Genomic DNA, 15,088 nt, shown 5'->3' on the forward strand with positions numbered 1-15,088 from the left:
CATACACACGCACACACACACACGCGCACACACACACACACACACCTACACACACGCACACACACACACACACACGTCGCATGCTTGTTAACATATTCACAGTGGATACACATTTGCCCACACCCTATCTTTCAAAAGGCCATGCTCTGCCATAAATATACAGTTGCTCTAAAAAAAGATGTTGCTTGCAAACACACAGCTTCTTGTTTCAACATTGTATGAGTCCTGTTAGTTTTACTGGTGTCCCCAGTTGTTATACAAATTGAGTAAACTCTTCTAACTTGTTCTTTATCTTCAGTCCAAATTTTTCCCATCTAAAGTGATCTGACACGACTACGAGAATTAATGTAATTCATAAAAATGAAAAGTGAAGTGAGACAAATGAAAGGAAAATAAACAAAKTGACATATGTCAAGAAAAGGGTGCCGCTCCACCTCCACCCCTCTAACTGTGGACATGCTCTGTCTGTAAAGTAAATCTTCTCAGCATTTACAGAGCAGCTTGAGCAAATGAATCCTCCAACCATCCTGCAGGTTTTCATATCCATCTTGGTGCTCAGACATTCTGTTTCCTGCCTCATGTGCACTTAAACAGAGATGTCAAAAAGTGTGTAATGTGAAAAGTGTGTTTGGTCAGGTGTGCTAGTTTAATAATGGCTTTTCCGTCCATCTCTGTGTCCCCACACCCTTCACCCTCCCACCACACCTCTCTCTCCCTCTCTCTCATGAAGACCTTACCTCTTTGGGGCGGGATGTTTTGCCATTAAAACTCCATGGTGAGTTTTGCTTTTCCCCTCGTTGACTACATCACCAGCATGCAGCGATACTCTCTACCAAAACCCGCCTCCTTTGTTGTTGTTTTTTTTTTTTGTTTGTTTGTTTTGGGTGCCTTGTAGATTTTTTAAACTCATCTTGCCATTTTTATTTTCATTACTCAAAGGGGAAAAATCCCAAAGAGGCATATTTTTTCCCCCTTTCTTTTGCATTTTTGGTGTTGGCTTGCACACCTTTTTTATTGTATGACAAATAGTGGCACTATTGCCTGATAAGTGTATTAATTTTTGTTTAATGTCTACTCTTTCTTAAAGGAGATGGTAAATGTTTCATTGACAATAATTCCAGAGGACATTTTCAGGCCTTGGACCCTCTGGGCTGGCTGCTGAGTGGCCCGTTTGTGCCACCCCACAGAAAATGGCGTTGCTGGCGTCTCCTCTGTGCGTTGCCTTTGTGCAGACCCTCCACAGTGTTTTTCCAAGAATGACGCTTTTGTGTAAAACACATGTTCAGATTTTGTTTGGTTTCATTTTTTCCATTGGATGTGTGTTTGCACGCAGCAGTTCTGCCTTGTCATACTGTGGTGTGATTCTCAGTGTGTTGTGTGGTTCGATGGTTACTCGGAGATGTGTGCTTTTCACTTGGGAAATTCCTCAACAGACAGCAAAAGAATGAACCAAATGTTCTCGATTTAATTTTCACATATTGTGTTTAGGCCAATCTTAATGCTACCATTCTGGTATCATGTTTACATTTACTCTTTATAGGTATGAGCAATATGCATTTTTTTTTCTTTTCCTGGTGTATGTGTAGACATTAATCTGTTCGGATTTGTTCTGATAGAAATACCAAGGATCCTTGCAAACCTCCAAAATGTGTGATGTGGTTTGGATTGGTACTTCTGGTATTAAAAGTGTCACTGATAAGATGTTGGAACTATGCACAAGTTGCCGGTGTGAATCTATATCATTCATATAGTTGATTTTTTTTTTTTTATAACTTAGATGTAAATTAAATACAAACATTTTTGAAATGTTTTTAAACGTAGCTCTGTGTTGCCTAAAGCCCAGTTCACACTACGCAATTTTGGGATTGTCAGCCGATTTTCAAAACCTGAGAGACCACAAAAATTTGTAGGTGTCGGCATCAAGCCCTGACTGAATGAACAGCCTTATTGATAGCCTATTTAAGTCACGTTAATGATGAATAGCTGAAAAGTTACCAGGTATATCAACTATGGTAGCAATTTCTCTCCAACTCCTCTCTTTATCATTTCTGAGGGTACTCCTCGCATGAAATGTTGTTTCCACATATAATCTCCAATGTTCACTGGACTCTGGGTTGCGCCATGTCAGCTGTTTGGGATCTTGGAACGCTGAACTTTCTAAGATTGTCGTAAGGGGAAAATCGGGGCAAAAATTGTGTAGTGTGAACTGGGCTTAACAGGACAAGTGGTGGTGCGACCCCTTTACAGGATGTGATGTAAAGAGGGTAGCATCCAGTGAGTGACCTCTGTTAGCAAGATGTTTGTTTTCCTTCATCATCACCTTTTGTTCCAGTATGGTTTAATAAATAAGTGCCAAGGTGTTGCGTAGCGGCTGGGTTTTCTAATTACCCCAGTGAATACATAAACCTGTTCTCTTCCCCAAAAGATAAAAATCTTCAAGATGAAAGGATGAAAGGAAGTACAGAGAATAAATGGTTTCCTACTCCATCTTCTGTACTCTGTAGCAATCTTTTCATGCAGATTGTCTGTCACAGTAAAGTTCCTAAAGTGTTAAAAATGTTTAATAAAAAAAATCTGATCAACATTAACAATGAAAATACAGCAGGATTATTTGTTTGTAAACATGGCAGATGATAAAATAAGTTATGGTACCAAGTGGATATTAATGAATGAGATCCATCTTAATGATGCATAGGCGTTACATGCAGGTGATAGATAAATGGTGGATAAATGACAAGAGAAAAAAATCAGAAATAAAAAGAGCAACAGGCTCAGCAGGAGGCAGTGTGAGGTGAGACACTGTACCGAATATAAAACCTTCAACATATGAAGCAGATAACAGGTGACCTGTGCTGGYGGCGAGTTGTAAATTATTTTATTGGCATAATTGTAAATAGTTTAAACAGTTATTCTTTCTTGCATTCTGCAGGCAGCATGCACAGTCCAGTGGGTCCTGACGTAAATGGATGAAAACTCTACAATAAGTCTACAAATTATTGCAAGAAGTTATGTTACCCATGATTTATTTATTACTTTGATTTAGCACAAATACAAAATATTTATTTGCTCATCACAGATGAAACACATTCTGCATGGTCAATACCTCTAGGCTTATAAAAAAAGTGTCAAACATGATGCCATTTTAATGATTTATAAAATATACATTCAATGAATATATCAACTCTGTTGAAACTGTTGAAAACTTTCTGTTTATGCTGACTGTCTACCACTAACTGGTAAGATACTAGCTACTACAGATTTTTCCATAGAACCCTACTTAAAAATGTCCCCACTATTCCTTTGATTTAGTGCAGCATTTATTGTCATAAACAATATGTGAAATGATATGTATACATAGAGTAAAACTGACTATTGGTAAATAGATTTAGTTTTTGAACATAATTGTGGATGATTTAAAATGTAAATAAAACACTTCCTCCTTATCCAACATAAACATCATCTTTTAACAATATTTATCCTAAGCATCACCTCATGTATTCTTCCCAGTTCCTACCAAGTTATTATTGTACCAATAAATAAAAATGAAATGAAAACAACAACAACTGTGATTAAAGTAAAAGGTGACAGAGCTCTAGAGTAATGAGTGAGCTCTCCCAGTTTTGAGAGTTGGATTTTAAAAGCACAGGAACATCATCTTTTTTCTTTCTTTCTTTCTTTGGGATGAGCTGAAGCTAAGTCTCTTGTCAACACTGCCTCGTGAAATCAGATGCTTACAAGCTTTTAAAGGAAGCCCCATTATGACAGAGTCACTTATGGAGAGATGATTGAGTGGTTCAGTGAAGTGAACTTTTCCCTTCCCGGCTCCCTGCTCTCCTGCTCCTCCCTGCTGACTCCATTCACTTTAGAAAATGAATAGCATGTGGTGCCTTCTCTAAGTCTTGGGTTTCTCCTTTTGTTGTGGCCAGTCACTCATACTTTTTAATTGAAACTTTTCTTTTTCTGCCTTCATTCAGTATCTAGCTAATCTGAACCCTCGGACCATATAGATTTTCAAAGCTACACGTCCTCAGCAGTTTGAGTGCCTCTGCTCAAAATAACTACTTTCAGATCAGATTTGAACAAATGAAAAAATATTGTTTTCTGAATAACCTGAATTAACTGTAACAGTACATTGTCCATTTTGTATTCTTCTTGTAAGGCACTCTGGATTTTAGACCCCAAAACAGATGGAAGAAAAAAAAGCATCTTTAAACTTTTAATGGCTGTTTTCCAGTTTTCTCCTCTATATTTCCTAAGCAGTTGTCATTAGTGCAATATGCTCAACAGAGTCTCAAGGCTTCCTTTTTTTCTTCAAGAGCTGTAATAAAATAATTAATGTTGCGTTGAAGGATGTGTCCTCCACATGACTGCTCGCATTCTCTTTTTTCCTTCTTTCTTTGTGCAGTCTCCTTTTCTGATAACTATTAAACAAGCCATACAGCTCYTTTAAAACTGGCTGACTAACTAAGTAAGCTGTGTTATAATTGTTTACTGTGACGACTCTGAAAATAAATGAAGGCTGCCACTGGACATGCAGTTGTGCACCCCCCGCTCCTCCTGAGCGGCGCCTCATGTTAGCTCCGGACATAGTAATGCGAAGGGACTTTGATGGTTGATGTCGCAGATTGAATTATGCCCCTGAGGAAAAGCTATTAGCTCAGTCAAGAGGCCTCATTTGCGAAATTAAAAGTGGAAACGACATGTGAGTAGTCTTTTCAGTGAATTCAAGTTGCAAAGGAAAAAATAATTGATTTGCCTCCCCTTTAAAGTCCATGTTTCAAAAGGAAGGACGAACAGAAAGATTAGCCGTTTGTTTAGAAACATCTGGTTCCCTCTGCACCGAGTTCTCTCGCAGTATAATTTACCGATATTGAGTTCCATTTTTTGTAACTTTGAGCTGTTGGCTTACCCATTACCGCACCAGTGGCGTACTTCATAAACCGTATGTTCCATACGGAGAGGAGAATGAAGCCCTGGAGCTGCACTTTTTAGTCACAAGGGCAGAAACCTCAACACATTCAAGCCACTTCCAGTGAGATCAAGAGCAAACGTATGATTTAAAATGCAGATGAATGCATTTTAGTGGCCACTCTACCCAGATGAGAAAGGAACCAAGCTGTGATCTTTACTCCTGTTGGCAGGCTTGGTGCTAGCTGAGGGCTCTTCAAAGAGGCTATGAAACCACAGTAGGGAGCCAGTGTTATAGCCTGCTTTTGGAGACTTCTAAGTATATACATTGTGTGATTATTTATGTATATACACATTAGATGTGGTTGCAATATTGGTCAGTATATCATGAATTCCTCCAAATACTAAGCTCTGGTACTCCGTACATGTTTTGTATTTATTGGGCTTTCATATAGTCAACCATTTGTCAAGCTGCTTAAGAAGACCTAACTTTAATTTCTGAGTTTACATTGTGAGCATTTACATCTTCTGATCATTTCAAAATATCGTCCAGTCCAAATTCTAAGTCCATATGTGGAATATTCCCCAGTTTCTGACCTCCTGAGCCTTGAACCCGACATGAGCTGATTTGTGTACCATGGGTTATAGAAACCAGCGAACCGCACAGCCTTTGACGGTTTAACATATTTTCCAGAAATAAAAGAAATGGAACAGCTGGTTTTTAGAAAGTGAACTCTGCCAAAAAAATAACTTGGTCCCAAAGTCATGAATATGATGTTTAGTTGCCCTGTTAGAGGAGATTCCTGGTTTTCTTATGCTGATTTCCAATTGTATGTATGTGTATCTATTTCCATTGTAATGTACTGAGTCTCAAATTTTTAAGCTGTTTAGACACATGCCACACATTGACTATTTTTAGTTTTCCTCATACTTCCTTTAGTATTTTACAGCTAGGGAGCGCCTGTCTCGGCCGGTTTACAAAATGTTTTGTCCTCTGGACGCTTTGAAGCAAAACTGGACCTGAGGAAGAGCCTGAAGGAGAGGACATGAACAAAGTAGAGTCAGCCAGAGCAATATCCTGAGTTCAACTTCCTCTCTTTCCCTGTCTTCCTGTTATAGACAAGGCTTACTATGGATATGAGGTTATTCATCCTTCTTCTCTTGGCCCAGCACTAATAAATGAAAGCCTAAATCTTGTATCGTGATCTTTCCTGGGACTACCATCACTACTTCATTTTTCCAGATCCCTCTTTCATACAGCAGGCAAACAAAGGCATCAACTTCCCCTTGTATCCAGGGAGTAATTTATGAGGTGCTGACAGTCTGTAGGGAGGTAGCAGAAAGAGACTTTTACCAGCAACTGCTCTTTCAGCGTCCTGAATTGTGAATGTCCCTTCAACGATTAGACACACTTTCTCCACGTCCTGGGATTATTGTTCACCTTAAGGTTTCATTCCATCTTTTATTAAGTTCTGGCGTTTGTTTACTCGAACCTCACTTCAGAACAAAGGAAACAGCTGTTTGGTTTGAGCACTGTGCAGACACTGAACACACTTGATGTAGTTGAGTATATGCACAAAAAAATTAGTAAATAGTCCCAGAATATCTGATGTTGTGCAATGATGTACCCAAATGTTGTTAAAAAAAAAACTAAAAAAAAAAAAAAATCAGTATCTAAAGTGGCTTTATTATGTATTTTCCAGGCAACATGACAGCGTAGCAAGCAGCACAACATTTGAGAAATGGAGAGAGAAAAAGAGAGTGAGGGAGTCGACTCCTCACTTTTTTTCCCTTTTGCTGCTCAGTTCTCACTTTCAGTGTAACTCCTCTGCTCACAGTAGCATTTTGTTTTGATTAGCATGGCAGCCTTGTGGCAAATCACGTGTGAGGATATGGGATCCCACACAGGGAAAGGGTTCTCTGTAAGGCTGATGCTCACCTGGAGACTGCATCTCCAAGAAGGAGCTTTGTTGAAATGGGTGGAGTGTTGTGGAAATGGACTGAGTTTTGTGACAGGAATCATTTAGCCACCCCTGAATGTTTGTCATGGGAGATTCAAGGATTCCTCAAACATACATGAATGAACCAAAGCAACACTCCAGGTAGGTTTTTGTTAAGGGACTAACATAACATGGTATAAAGCTAAAAAAAATAGATTTTACCTAATTCAACTTTAAAATTCAGGAAATTTTACCCTACACAGGACTCTACCTTCAATACATCAATGCTTGATGGAGAACCAACACTTCTCTGAAGGAAAGCATAAAAAGCACATTGAATCACAGAAAACTGTAAAACAGCTGAAACACTGAGTGCCTTTAAATCTCAACTTAAAACCGACCTATTTAGAGTTGCTTATGGAACATAAACAACAATTGGGATTTGAATCCCAACCCGGGTTCAAGCACTAGGGAGAAAAGGGGTGTGGGTTGGAGTCCCCCACGTTGTTTGAAAAGGGTGCGGGTTGGAGTCCCCCCATTGTTTGAAAAGGGGTGCTGGTTTAGAGACCCCCCATTGTTGAAAAGGGGTGCAGGTTGGAGTCCCCCCCGTTGTTTGAAAAGGGGTTGTGGGTTGGAGTCCCCCACGTTGTTTGAAAAGGGGTGCGGGTTGGAGTCCCCCGTGTTGTTTGAAAAGGGGTNGTCCCCCGTGTTGTTTGAAAAGGGGTTGTGGGTTGGAGTCCCCCCCCGTTGTTTTAAAAGGGCTGCGGGTTGGAGTCCCCCGCGTTGTTTGAAAAGAGGTGCAGGTTGGAGTCCCAACATTGTTTGAAAAGGGGTGCGGGTTGGAGTCCCCCGTATTGTTTGAAAAGAGGTGCAGGTTGGAGTCCCTCCTGTTGTTTTAAAAGGGTTGTGGGTTGGAGTCCCCCCGGGTTTGTTCTAAGGCCACACAGTAATACCAGATCTTGCTACTGTAGTTTGATTGCAACCATATGGGCGTCCCGTTGAAAATACACTTTTTCTGAATCAGTCCTGACATGCTAAATAGTCAAATAGCTTCCTAATAAATTTGTCCCAAAATAAAACTAGCCACGCAGCTTGGAAATGTTTGTGAGGTGCGGGGCCTTCAGTAATAACCAGAGCGGGTTGGAGTCCAGACTCCTCACTTTTTTTCCCTTTTGCTGCTGTAGGTCTTGTACTTTCAAGTAGGATCTTCAGGCTAAGATACATGTCTTTACAGCATCTTGTAAAAGCAGATTCTCTCATTTTACAAGTAGCCTTCAAAGCTTTTTGTAAGGGATTATTTTGTGATAGAACACAAAGTACTGCAGGACTGTCAGGGGGTTTTTCATTGTTCATTTTTAACAAAAGAGTGGTATGCATGCTTTCTTCTCCCTGGACTTCTATCCCCAAAGAAAACCCGACACAACAAATTCCCTCAAAAGTCACAGAATTAGTTCACCTGCTCATCATTTATTCTTGGAATAAACCTTTCTCTTTTATTTAGAGAACTAAGAGCATCATTGAGGAAGCAAGAAAAACAGCAGGGAGAAAAACGTGGAGAAGTTTAATGTCACAGAACTTTGTTCAATCCATTTTCAGAAAACAGAAAAAATGTTGGTATACCTGTAGACATCCCATAACTGTCGGACTGGGCAGGGAGAGCAATAAACTGATAAATAGGTAGGAACAGATAAACACAAGGAGGTGCTAGAGCACCTGATGTTTTTCCTCTGGACAAGACAAACACTTCTGAAATCTTGTTGAATTTTTTTTTTTTTTGTTCAGTTTATGCGTGGCCCAAGACTGCACATGATTTGAAATATATCATATATATCATATATATCAAGTATATCATATATACACATGATGTCTGCATTTTAAAAAATCTCACACTACTACAGCAGCCAGCAGTCCTTGTGCCTTACAACCTGTCCTTTTTATCCACCTGGGCTCCTGCCTCTAACATGCCACTGGTTAGGAACCATGATAAGTTGGTTGCAGATGTCGCCATCTGAAGTGGGAGAACCAGTTTGGTGTTCTGCTGTTGGACTTGAAAATAGATACGTACATATTCTTCATCTTATCTAACTGAGCAGGAGCTATTCTGTGAGGAAAAATGCCTAGACATTGAAAGGTGGTAGAAACAGAAAATCTTCTCAGCTTTTTTTTTCTCTTCTGCAGTTTTGCTAAAAATGAAAAAGTTATTTTACTCCATGCATGCCAGTCTCTCTTTTTTTCCTTTTCTTTTTTTTTACAATTTTAATATTTTATTTCCACTTATGTAAATTTACTGTCAGAAAATAGTCATCCAAAAATGTGTCTTAGTTCTTAGAGACTTTTCAGTTTTTCCCTGCTCCTTCCTTTCATAGTAAACTATTATTACTGCGACTCTGCACCTCCCACATGCCAACATGCTTCATTTATTTATTTTTAAATCTCTCTTTTGGCATTGCAGGCCGTCTTTTACATTTGTCCTGTATTTCATGTAGTCATAGGATAAATGCAGATCGTCATTAGGCTGTGGGTTATTCCACCCCTTCTCCATGCTATATTTTTAAAGTTTTGGATATGAAATGAGGCCACAGCRTGTTTCATCTGATCAGGATATGGAATCCACATTGACAATCAATAATTTACACCATTTTCCTGTATTCAATCAAAATTCTACAGTAATTAACCATGGTTACTTGAGCCCAGAAAATGATATCTACCATTTAGAGATATCTGTGTTTGATTTGTGGTCATAATCCATTACATTTTAAAGGATTCAAAGGGCCCAATTTGGGATCCCAATGAGAACAGAGTGTAATGCAACAGTTCAGATAATATTGTTCAGTTGAAATTGACTCCATATGACATTTCAGTGTTTTGAAAACAAAATACTTTACTGCAATAAAAAAAATAACAGTAACATTTTTGTTAAACTGTTAGATTCATAAGGAGTTGTATTTCCCTTACCCAGGCTAAACTTTTCAATTCTTTCTTCCTCTTGAAGCAAAGCTAAACCACCCCCCCAGATCTCTCCGAGCAAGTCCAGTGGAGGAGAGTTCTGCGTTGCTGCCATCTTTGCATCGTCCCGCTCCTGGTTCCTCACGAATCCAAACATGAAGAGAGAGAAAGGTATGAATTGAATCAAACCCAGGTTGCACAGGACAGTTTGAGCCTCCATAGACAGAGACTTTTTAAACTACTTTTGAACTTTTGGCGCTTCTTGGTAACTAAGATCCATTAGAATGGTGAGCTCAAATATATGGTTGAATTGAAATTATTGTTTGCAAAGTGCCTTGAGATGGCATTTATTGGGAATTGGTGTTATAGAAATTGACCAGAACGTTTCACATGTCTGTTATGTGTTATTCATGGCTTTGCTTCACAACATTGTCACAGATCAGACCAGGCAGTCGGTTGTGGACTCACTGTACATAATCAGTTGCTATGGTAATGTGGTGGAGCATGTCCTGGAGCCTCGGCCAATTAGCACTGCACAAAAGATTAGCGACGAGACTCCGCTGGAGCTGAGCACCTCTCCCAGAGCATGCTGGAACTTAGCCAGGTAGCAGCTTATTTTTCACTTTCTCTTCCAAAATGTGTTAGAATCTTGTTTCTATGGATTCATGYTGGATTACGCCATTTCTCATGTAGGACTCCGCAGTGGAACGAGTTGCAGCCACCTTTCATTTCCAACCACCCACTGGTGCTGGCCTCGGATCTGGTTCAGTACTATCAGTATCTCCTCGCTGGTAGGTTTCACAGTTGTTTTTTTTTACAAAGACTCCTTCATTGCCAAGTGAATGACTGAAATCCAGTTTTGTTTCATTGTTTTAATATTTATTGCTGTTTTAAGATTCAGAATGCATCCTTTGCAACAACTGTGGTCCTTTTTGGGCAAAATTGAGATACAGTATATATTGCCTTAACAACATCAGCATTTGACTTAGATAACTGTCAGGTTTGTATGTTTGGTTTTGCATTGGTGAATGTAACCTTGTATATGTGTTGTTGAAAGCCAGTTTCCAGTGTGTTCTCGATGCCACATGCTGAGGRGAAACCATTGTAGTTAGACCCTAGTTAGTCACATGAAAGATCAATCAACCATGAATACATCCTGTGGCAATTCCTTCATAATGCCACATTCGAACCAATTAGCTGACACCCTAAATTCCCTCATATTCGGTAACAAGTGCTGAGCAGTGAGGTCTGTGGTTTGCTGTCTTAGAGGTCATGTAGCACGGATGGCCACGCACAGATTCAATCCACCCCCACAGGAATAGGATGGCGTTTTGAGCTCACTCCATAATTATAAGCATTCAAAATGTTTAATTAGTTTTAGTAGGCTCCCCAGGCCATGTTGTAGCTGTACACAAATCTTTCAACTCATACCCATTGAGTACTGCAGTGCTTCAGGTCTTACTGGTAGGATATTTTGTCAAATTAGTGGTAATGGTCTCTCGTAGTGTCAGAGCAATGAGAACGCGTTGGAGTGACGGGCTCGGGCGTCAGCTTTTTCCACCATTGTGTGCCAGCATGAGTATTGAAACTGGCTGCATAATGAGAGAGATTCATTGCATTAACATTTACATCCAATTAACAATAGCCGGATAAAACCACTGTGCCTCTTTACTCCCATGGTCAACCAAGTGTGAAGCAATGTGAGGTCAAGATGTTATAAACATAATTGTTCAACCCCCTACGCATTTCCTGCTCTCTTTCCATTTACCCTTTGGGTCTGCATCCTATACACCACCAACAACCGAGTTTCTCTTGGACTGCCACCTTCCATTTCTGCGCTTTGCACCCAGAAAGAGACTCTCAGCATCCTGTTTCTCAGCATGTGTCCCCTTGCCAGCTCTCTCCTCTGCTGCTCCCTCCAGGGCTTGGCAGCCTAGCTGAGAAGTGATCCAGGAGAAAGAGTCAATTTGACCTTAGGAGGAATTACAGCAGCACCATAAGTTGCTTGTCCAAGTGCCTCTTACTGAGCATACGGATTAGTACGTTGAAAAGAAACAGGAAAGACACTGTTCTAACTTGCAGAACAAATTGTGCTATCTAGGTCAGATTTGCATTGGCCAGCAATCATTACATTATGCTGTATTGTAGGAACAAACAAGAAAACAGGAACATTTTACAGCTAAGAAGCTGGAGTACTGGTGAGTCAAAGTGCCAATAAATCTGCCCTGAACCTAACTGTGCTGAAGACACATATTTTTCAGATTGTCTGTGGAAGGTAAAAGGTTGGCAGCTTCTGATTGACAGGCTGTAGTCTCCAGTCTCATGGCTCTATATTGGATGACCCAGCCTGATTAAAAATGCAGCTTGCAAGAAAAAAGGAATAAGAAGGGAGGAGGAGAGGAAGGCCCAGGGTCAGACCAGACCGGAGCCTGGAGATAAAAGACACCAGTGGCGCCACTTCATGGTCACTATCTCCACCTGTCCATCTGTAGCAGCTACTGGCAGCACTCAGGCCTGCAGAGGATGGCAAGGCACAGCAAATCTTTGAAGAGATAAGGAAACAAGAGAGACACACTGTACACTCAAAAGGAGATGAGATCCAGCATTACAATCTGGCAGGCTTGGTGCAACTTTTTAGTGTTCCAGGAAATTTCTCCTGTTTATTCGTGAGAATCATGTATGCAATTAAAGTCTGCCTTTATGGCAATTAACTTTTTTTTTTTTTAACTTCAGGTGTCTCAACTGAATATTAGGAGATTCTGAATAAGTCATCCTTTGTCCAAGAATGTCCTTCTTTCATACAAACTTTTCTCTAAGGATTATTTTTGTTCATGAATATTTATCCGTCAGTCCACAGCATGTGTTCAGACACCTCTTCCCCTCATGACAAACTTTGCTCCAGAGCAAACAAATCAGTGAATAATTTACCACCTGAGTTTCTGCCTGGCTCCTGATTGTGGCAGAAACAGAGGTTATGCTTTATGGCCACAGGCTTACTTCTCTCGGTCATTTAATGTGCTAATTGTGGAGACTGGCTGACTGGCTGGCTTGCTTGGCAGCTCTCTTAGGACTTTGAGGCCTATGACAGCCCAGCCACATTTGCCTTGTCAATAGATCTAATTGCTCTGAGAAAGGGGCCAGAGTGAAAGCTTTGGAGCATCAGGCGTTTGGTAAAGAGAGACCCTGGCGCCATGACTGGGTCAGTAATCAAAGAGAGACAGAGAAAGGATGGGGTAAGTGCAGTGCTTGGCTGAATGAAGTAACTGTCAGTCAAATACACCTTGAATGATATATAATGACTAAGCTATTCCACTCTGTCACCATGCCAGCACCTGTCTGCCACAAGACTTCTCAAATGAGGAAAGTGAGAAGCAGGACAGGTGGAGCAGTTGAGTGAGCCAAGCCAGACATGTCTGGCAAACAAGTACAGTAAAGATTTGAAGATCGCTCGTGAAAGATAGAAAGTGGAGAAATGGAGAGAGCAGGTAACCGAGACAAGACAGCTCACCTCTGTTCGCTATGCAGCCAGTTATGCAGATCTATCAGGTTGTTAGCTCCTTATCTATCTCTGGAGATCACCCTGTCCGGCCCCGGGCCCCCAGCCCCCAGCCCCCTGTCCCCAGCAGGTTGGGCTACATCAATATCTAGGCAGCCTTTGTTCTTGTTCTGACTCCCTGCTTCACTGCTCCGGTTAACAGGCCACTGGCTACCAGCTTTCAGCCCAGCAAAACACCACTTACTGCACAGTCAATAAAGAGTGTGTCAGAGACATCTCTGTCCCTCGACAGTAGACTGGAGCTCACATTATGCTTTATGTGGGTATAAACATAATCCCAGCATCAAACGACAGGTTTCTACATCACAATGGTTCCCATCAGGAGATGGTTGGCAGTTGTAGAAAATACACTTCAAGCTCGTCTGAGTTTAAACTGTCAGAAGCATTAAGGTGTTTTCAAGTTATTTAGTATTTGTTTTTCTAGTTTACTTTGTAATTGTAGCTTTATTTAGTCTTCTGACAGTGAAAACAAGCATCTGATTGTTGGCTTTGCTACAGCATTAAGAGTCGAGGAATAAGACAGCCTAGACCAGTGTTGGCTTGTTTATCGATTCAAATTTCTGCATTCTTTTGGATTTTGTCCTCTGACTCTTTTTTAATCATGTTAAGTGCAACAATTTGTGAAAATGTTGAAAATCGTTTTAGTTTTTATCATAAGTTGATTCAAAATTGTATTAAAAAACTGAATAATACAGTTAGGGGTGGGCAATGTGGACTTAAAATTTGATCATGATAGCTGTACTATTGTGATAGTGTGATAATAAATGTGGAAATAAAAATGGATTCCTTAATTTTTAGGTGACTGTATGACTGACTCCCATTTGATTTCCAAAATAACTTTTATTGTTTGTTTTGTTTACTACTAAGATGCATAGTACACCACTAGCTCATATGTGTGGCCCTGTGCCGCCTGGGGCTGCAATGCTTCGGCTGTACTCAGTGCGATATGACGGTGAGCAGTGGTGCACACCGCACTGACCAACAGCATCGAGTAGCTGTAACACCTAAAAAAAAAAAATTACATCTGGATTTCTTTGGGCTTAAACATTAAACATGCCAACCTTAAAATGGCCATATTTTCTTCATTTAAAATTTTTTATGTCTTTGACATTATTGGAAGGCTTTAAGTTTCTTAATATATATAGTGATTCTTGAGAATAGGGACAAAATGGGTTTTAATTTTCCCTTTTTTTTTTTGTTATTTCTCAACCTTATGTATGCAAATATGACAAATACTGTTTTGGAAATGTAAAGATGCTAAGGTACAGGCTTCCACTTGCAACATTTTTAATCGACCTGACCCAGAACGTGGTGATCACCATCTGACAAAAATAAATAAAAAATAATTTTTAATGACCCTAGTAGTGATATTTTTACTCATTTTACAGACAAATGCTTCTCAAGAAACAAAATAAATATTATTTAAAACAAAAAACAACAAAAGTCCATCTGACGGAGTTGACACTGCATGATGGAGTTGACATAGAACTGAAGGTGGTGACAAACTAGCGAGTAAAATGAAAAACTTCATACATGTGAAGTAATGCAATTTATGTAAAATACATTAAAATAAATTAATTGCACATTTAAGTGAGATTTGACAACAATTTCACTGAAAGAGTCAGAAAAACTCTGATGGAGTTGACATCTGATGGAGTTGACAAAAAGCCAAACTACCTCAATTTATATGATGTTATTCTGAAGGAGGCCATATTGTAGCTCATCAGGTCCATGAAAT

The 15,088-nt window shown here is 40.0% G+C and overlaps 1 protein-coding gene across 1 annotated transcript in view; it reads left to right on the forward strand.

The window, feature by feature from the left end:
• bcas3 (BCAS3 microtubule associated cell migration factor) overlaps positions 1 to 15,088 on the forward strand; it is a 386,180-nt gene that overhangs the window by 106,181 nt on the left and 264,911 nt on the right. Inside the window, exons 17-20 of the mRNA XM_008425245.2 lie at positions 731 to 775; positions 9,841 to 9,965; positions 10,233 to 10,398; positions 10,488 to 10,585. Coding sequence (XP_008423467.1) covers positions 731 to 775; positions 9,841 to 9,965; positions 10,233 to 10,398; positions 10,488 to 10,585 — 434 coding nt within the window. The remainder of the gene's footprint in view (positions 1 to 730; positions 776 to 9,840; positions 9,966 to 10,232; positions 10,399 to 10,487; positions 10,586 to 15,088) is intronic.

This window comes from Poecilia reticulata, linkage group LG13 (assembly GCF_000633615.1).
Source record: "Poecilia reticulata strain Guanapo linkage group LG13, Guppy_female_1.0+MT, whole genome shotgun sequence".
Lineage (NCBI taxonomy): Eukaryota > Metazoa > Chordata > Actinopteri > Cyprinodontiformes > Poeciliidae > Poecilia > Poecilia reticulata.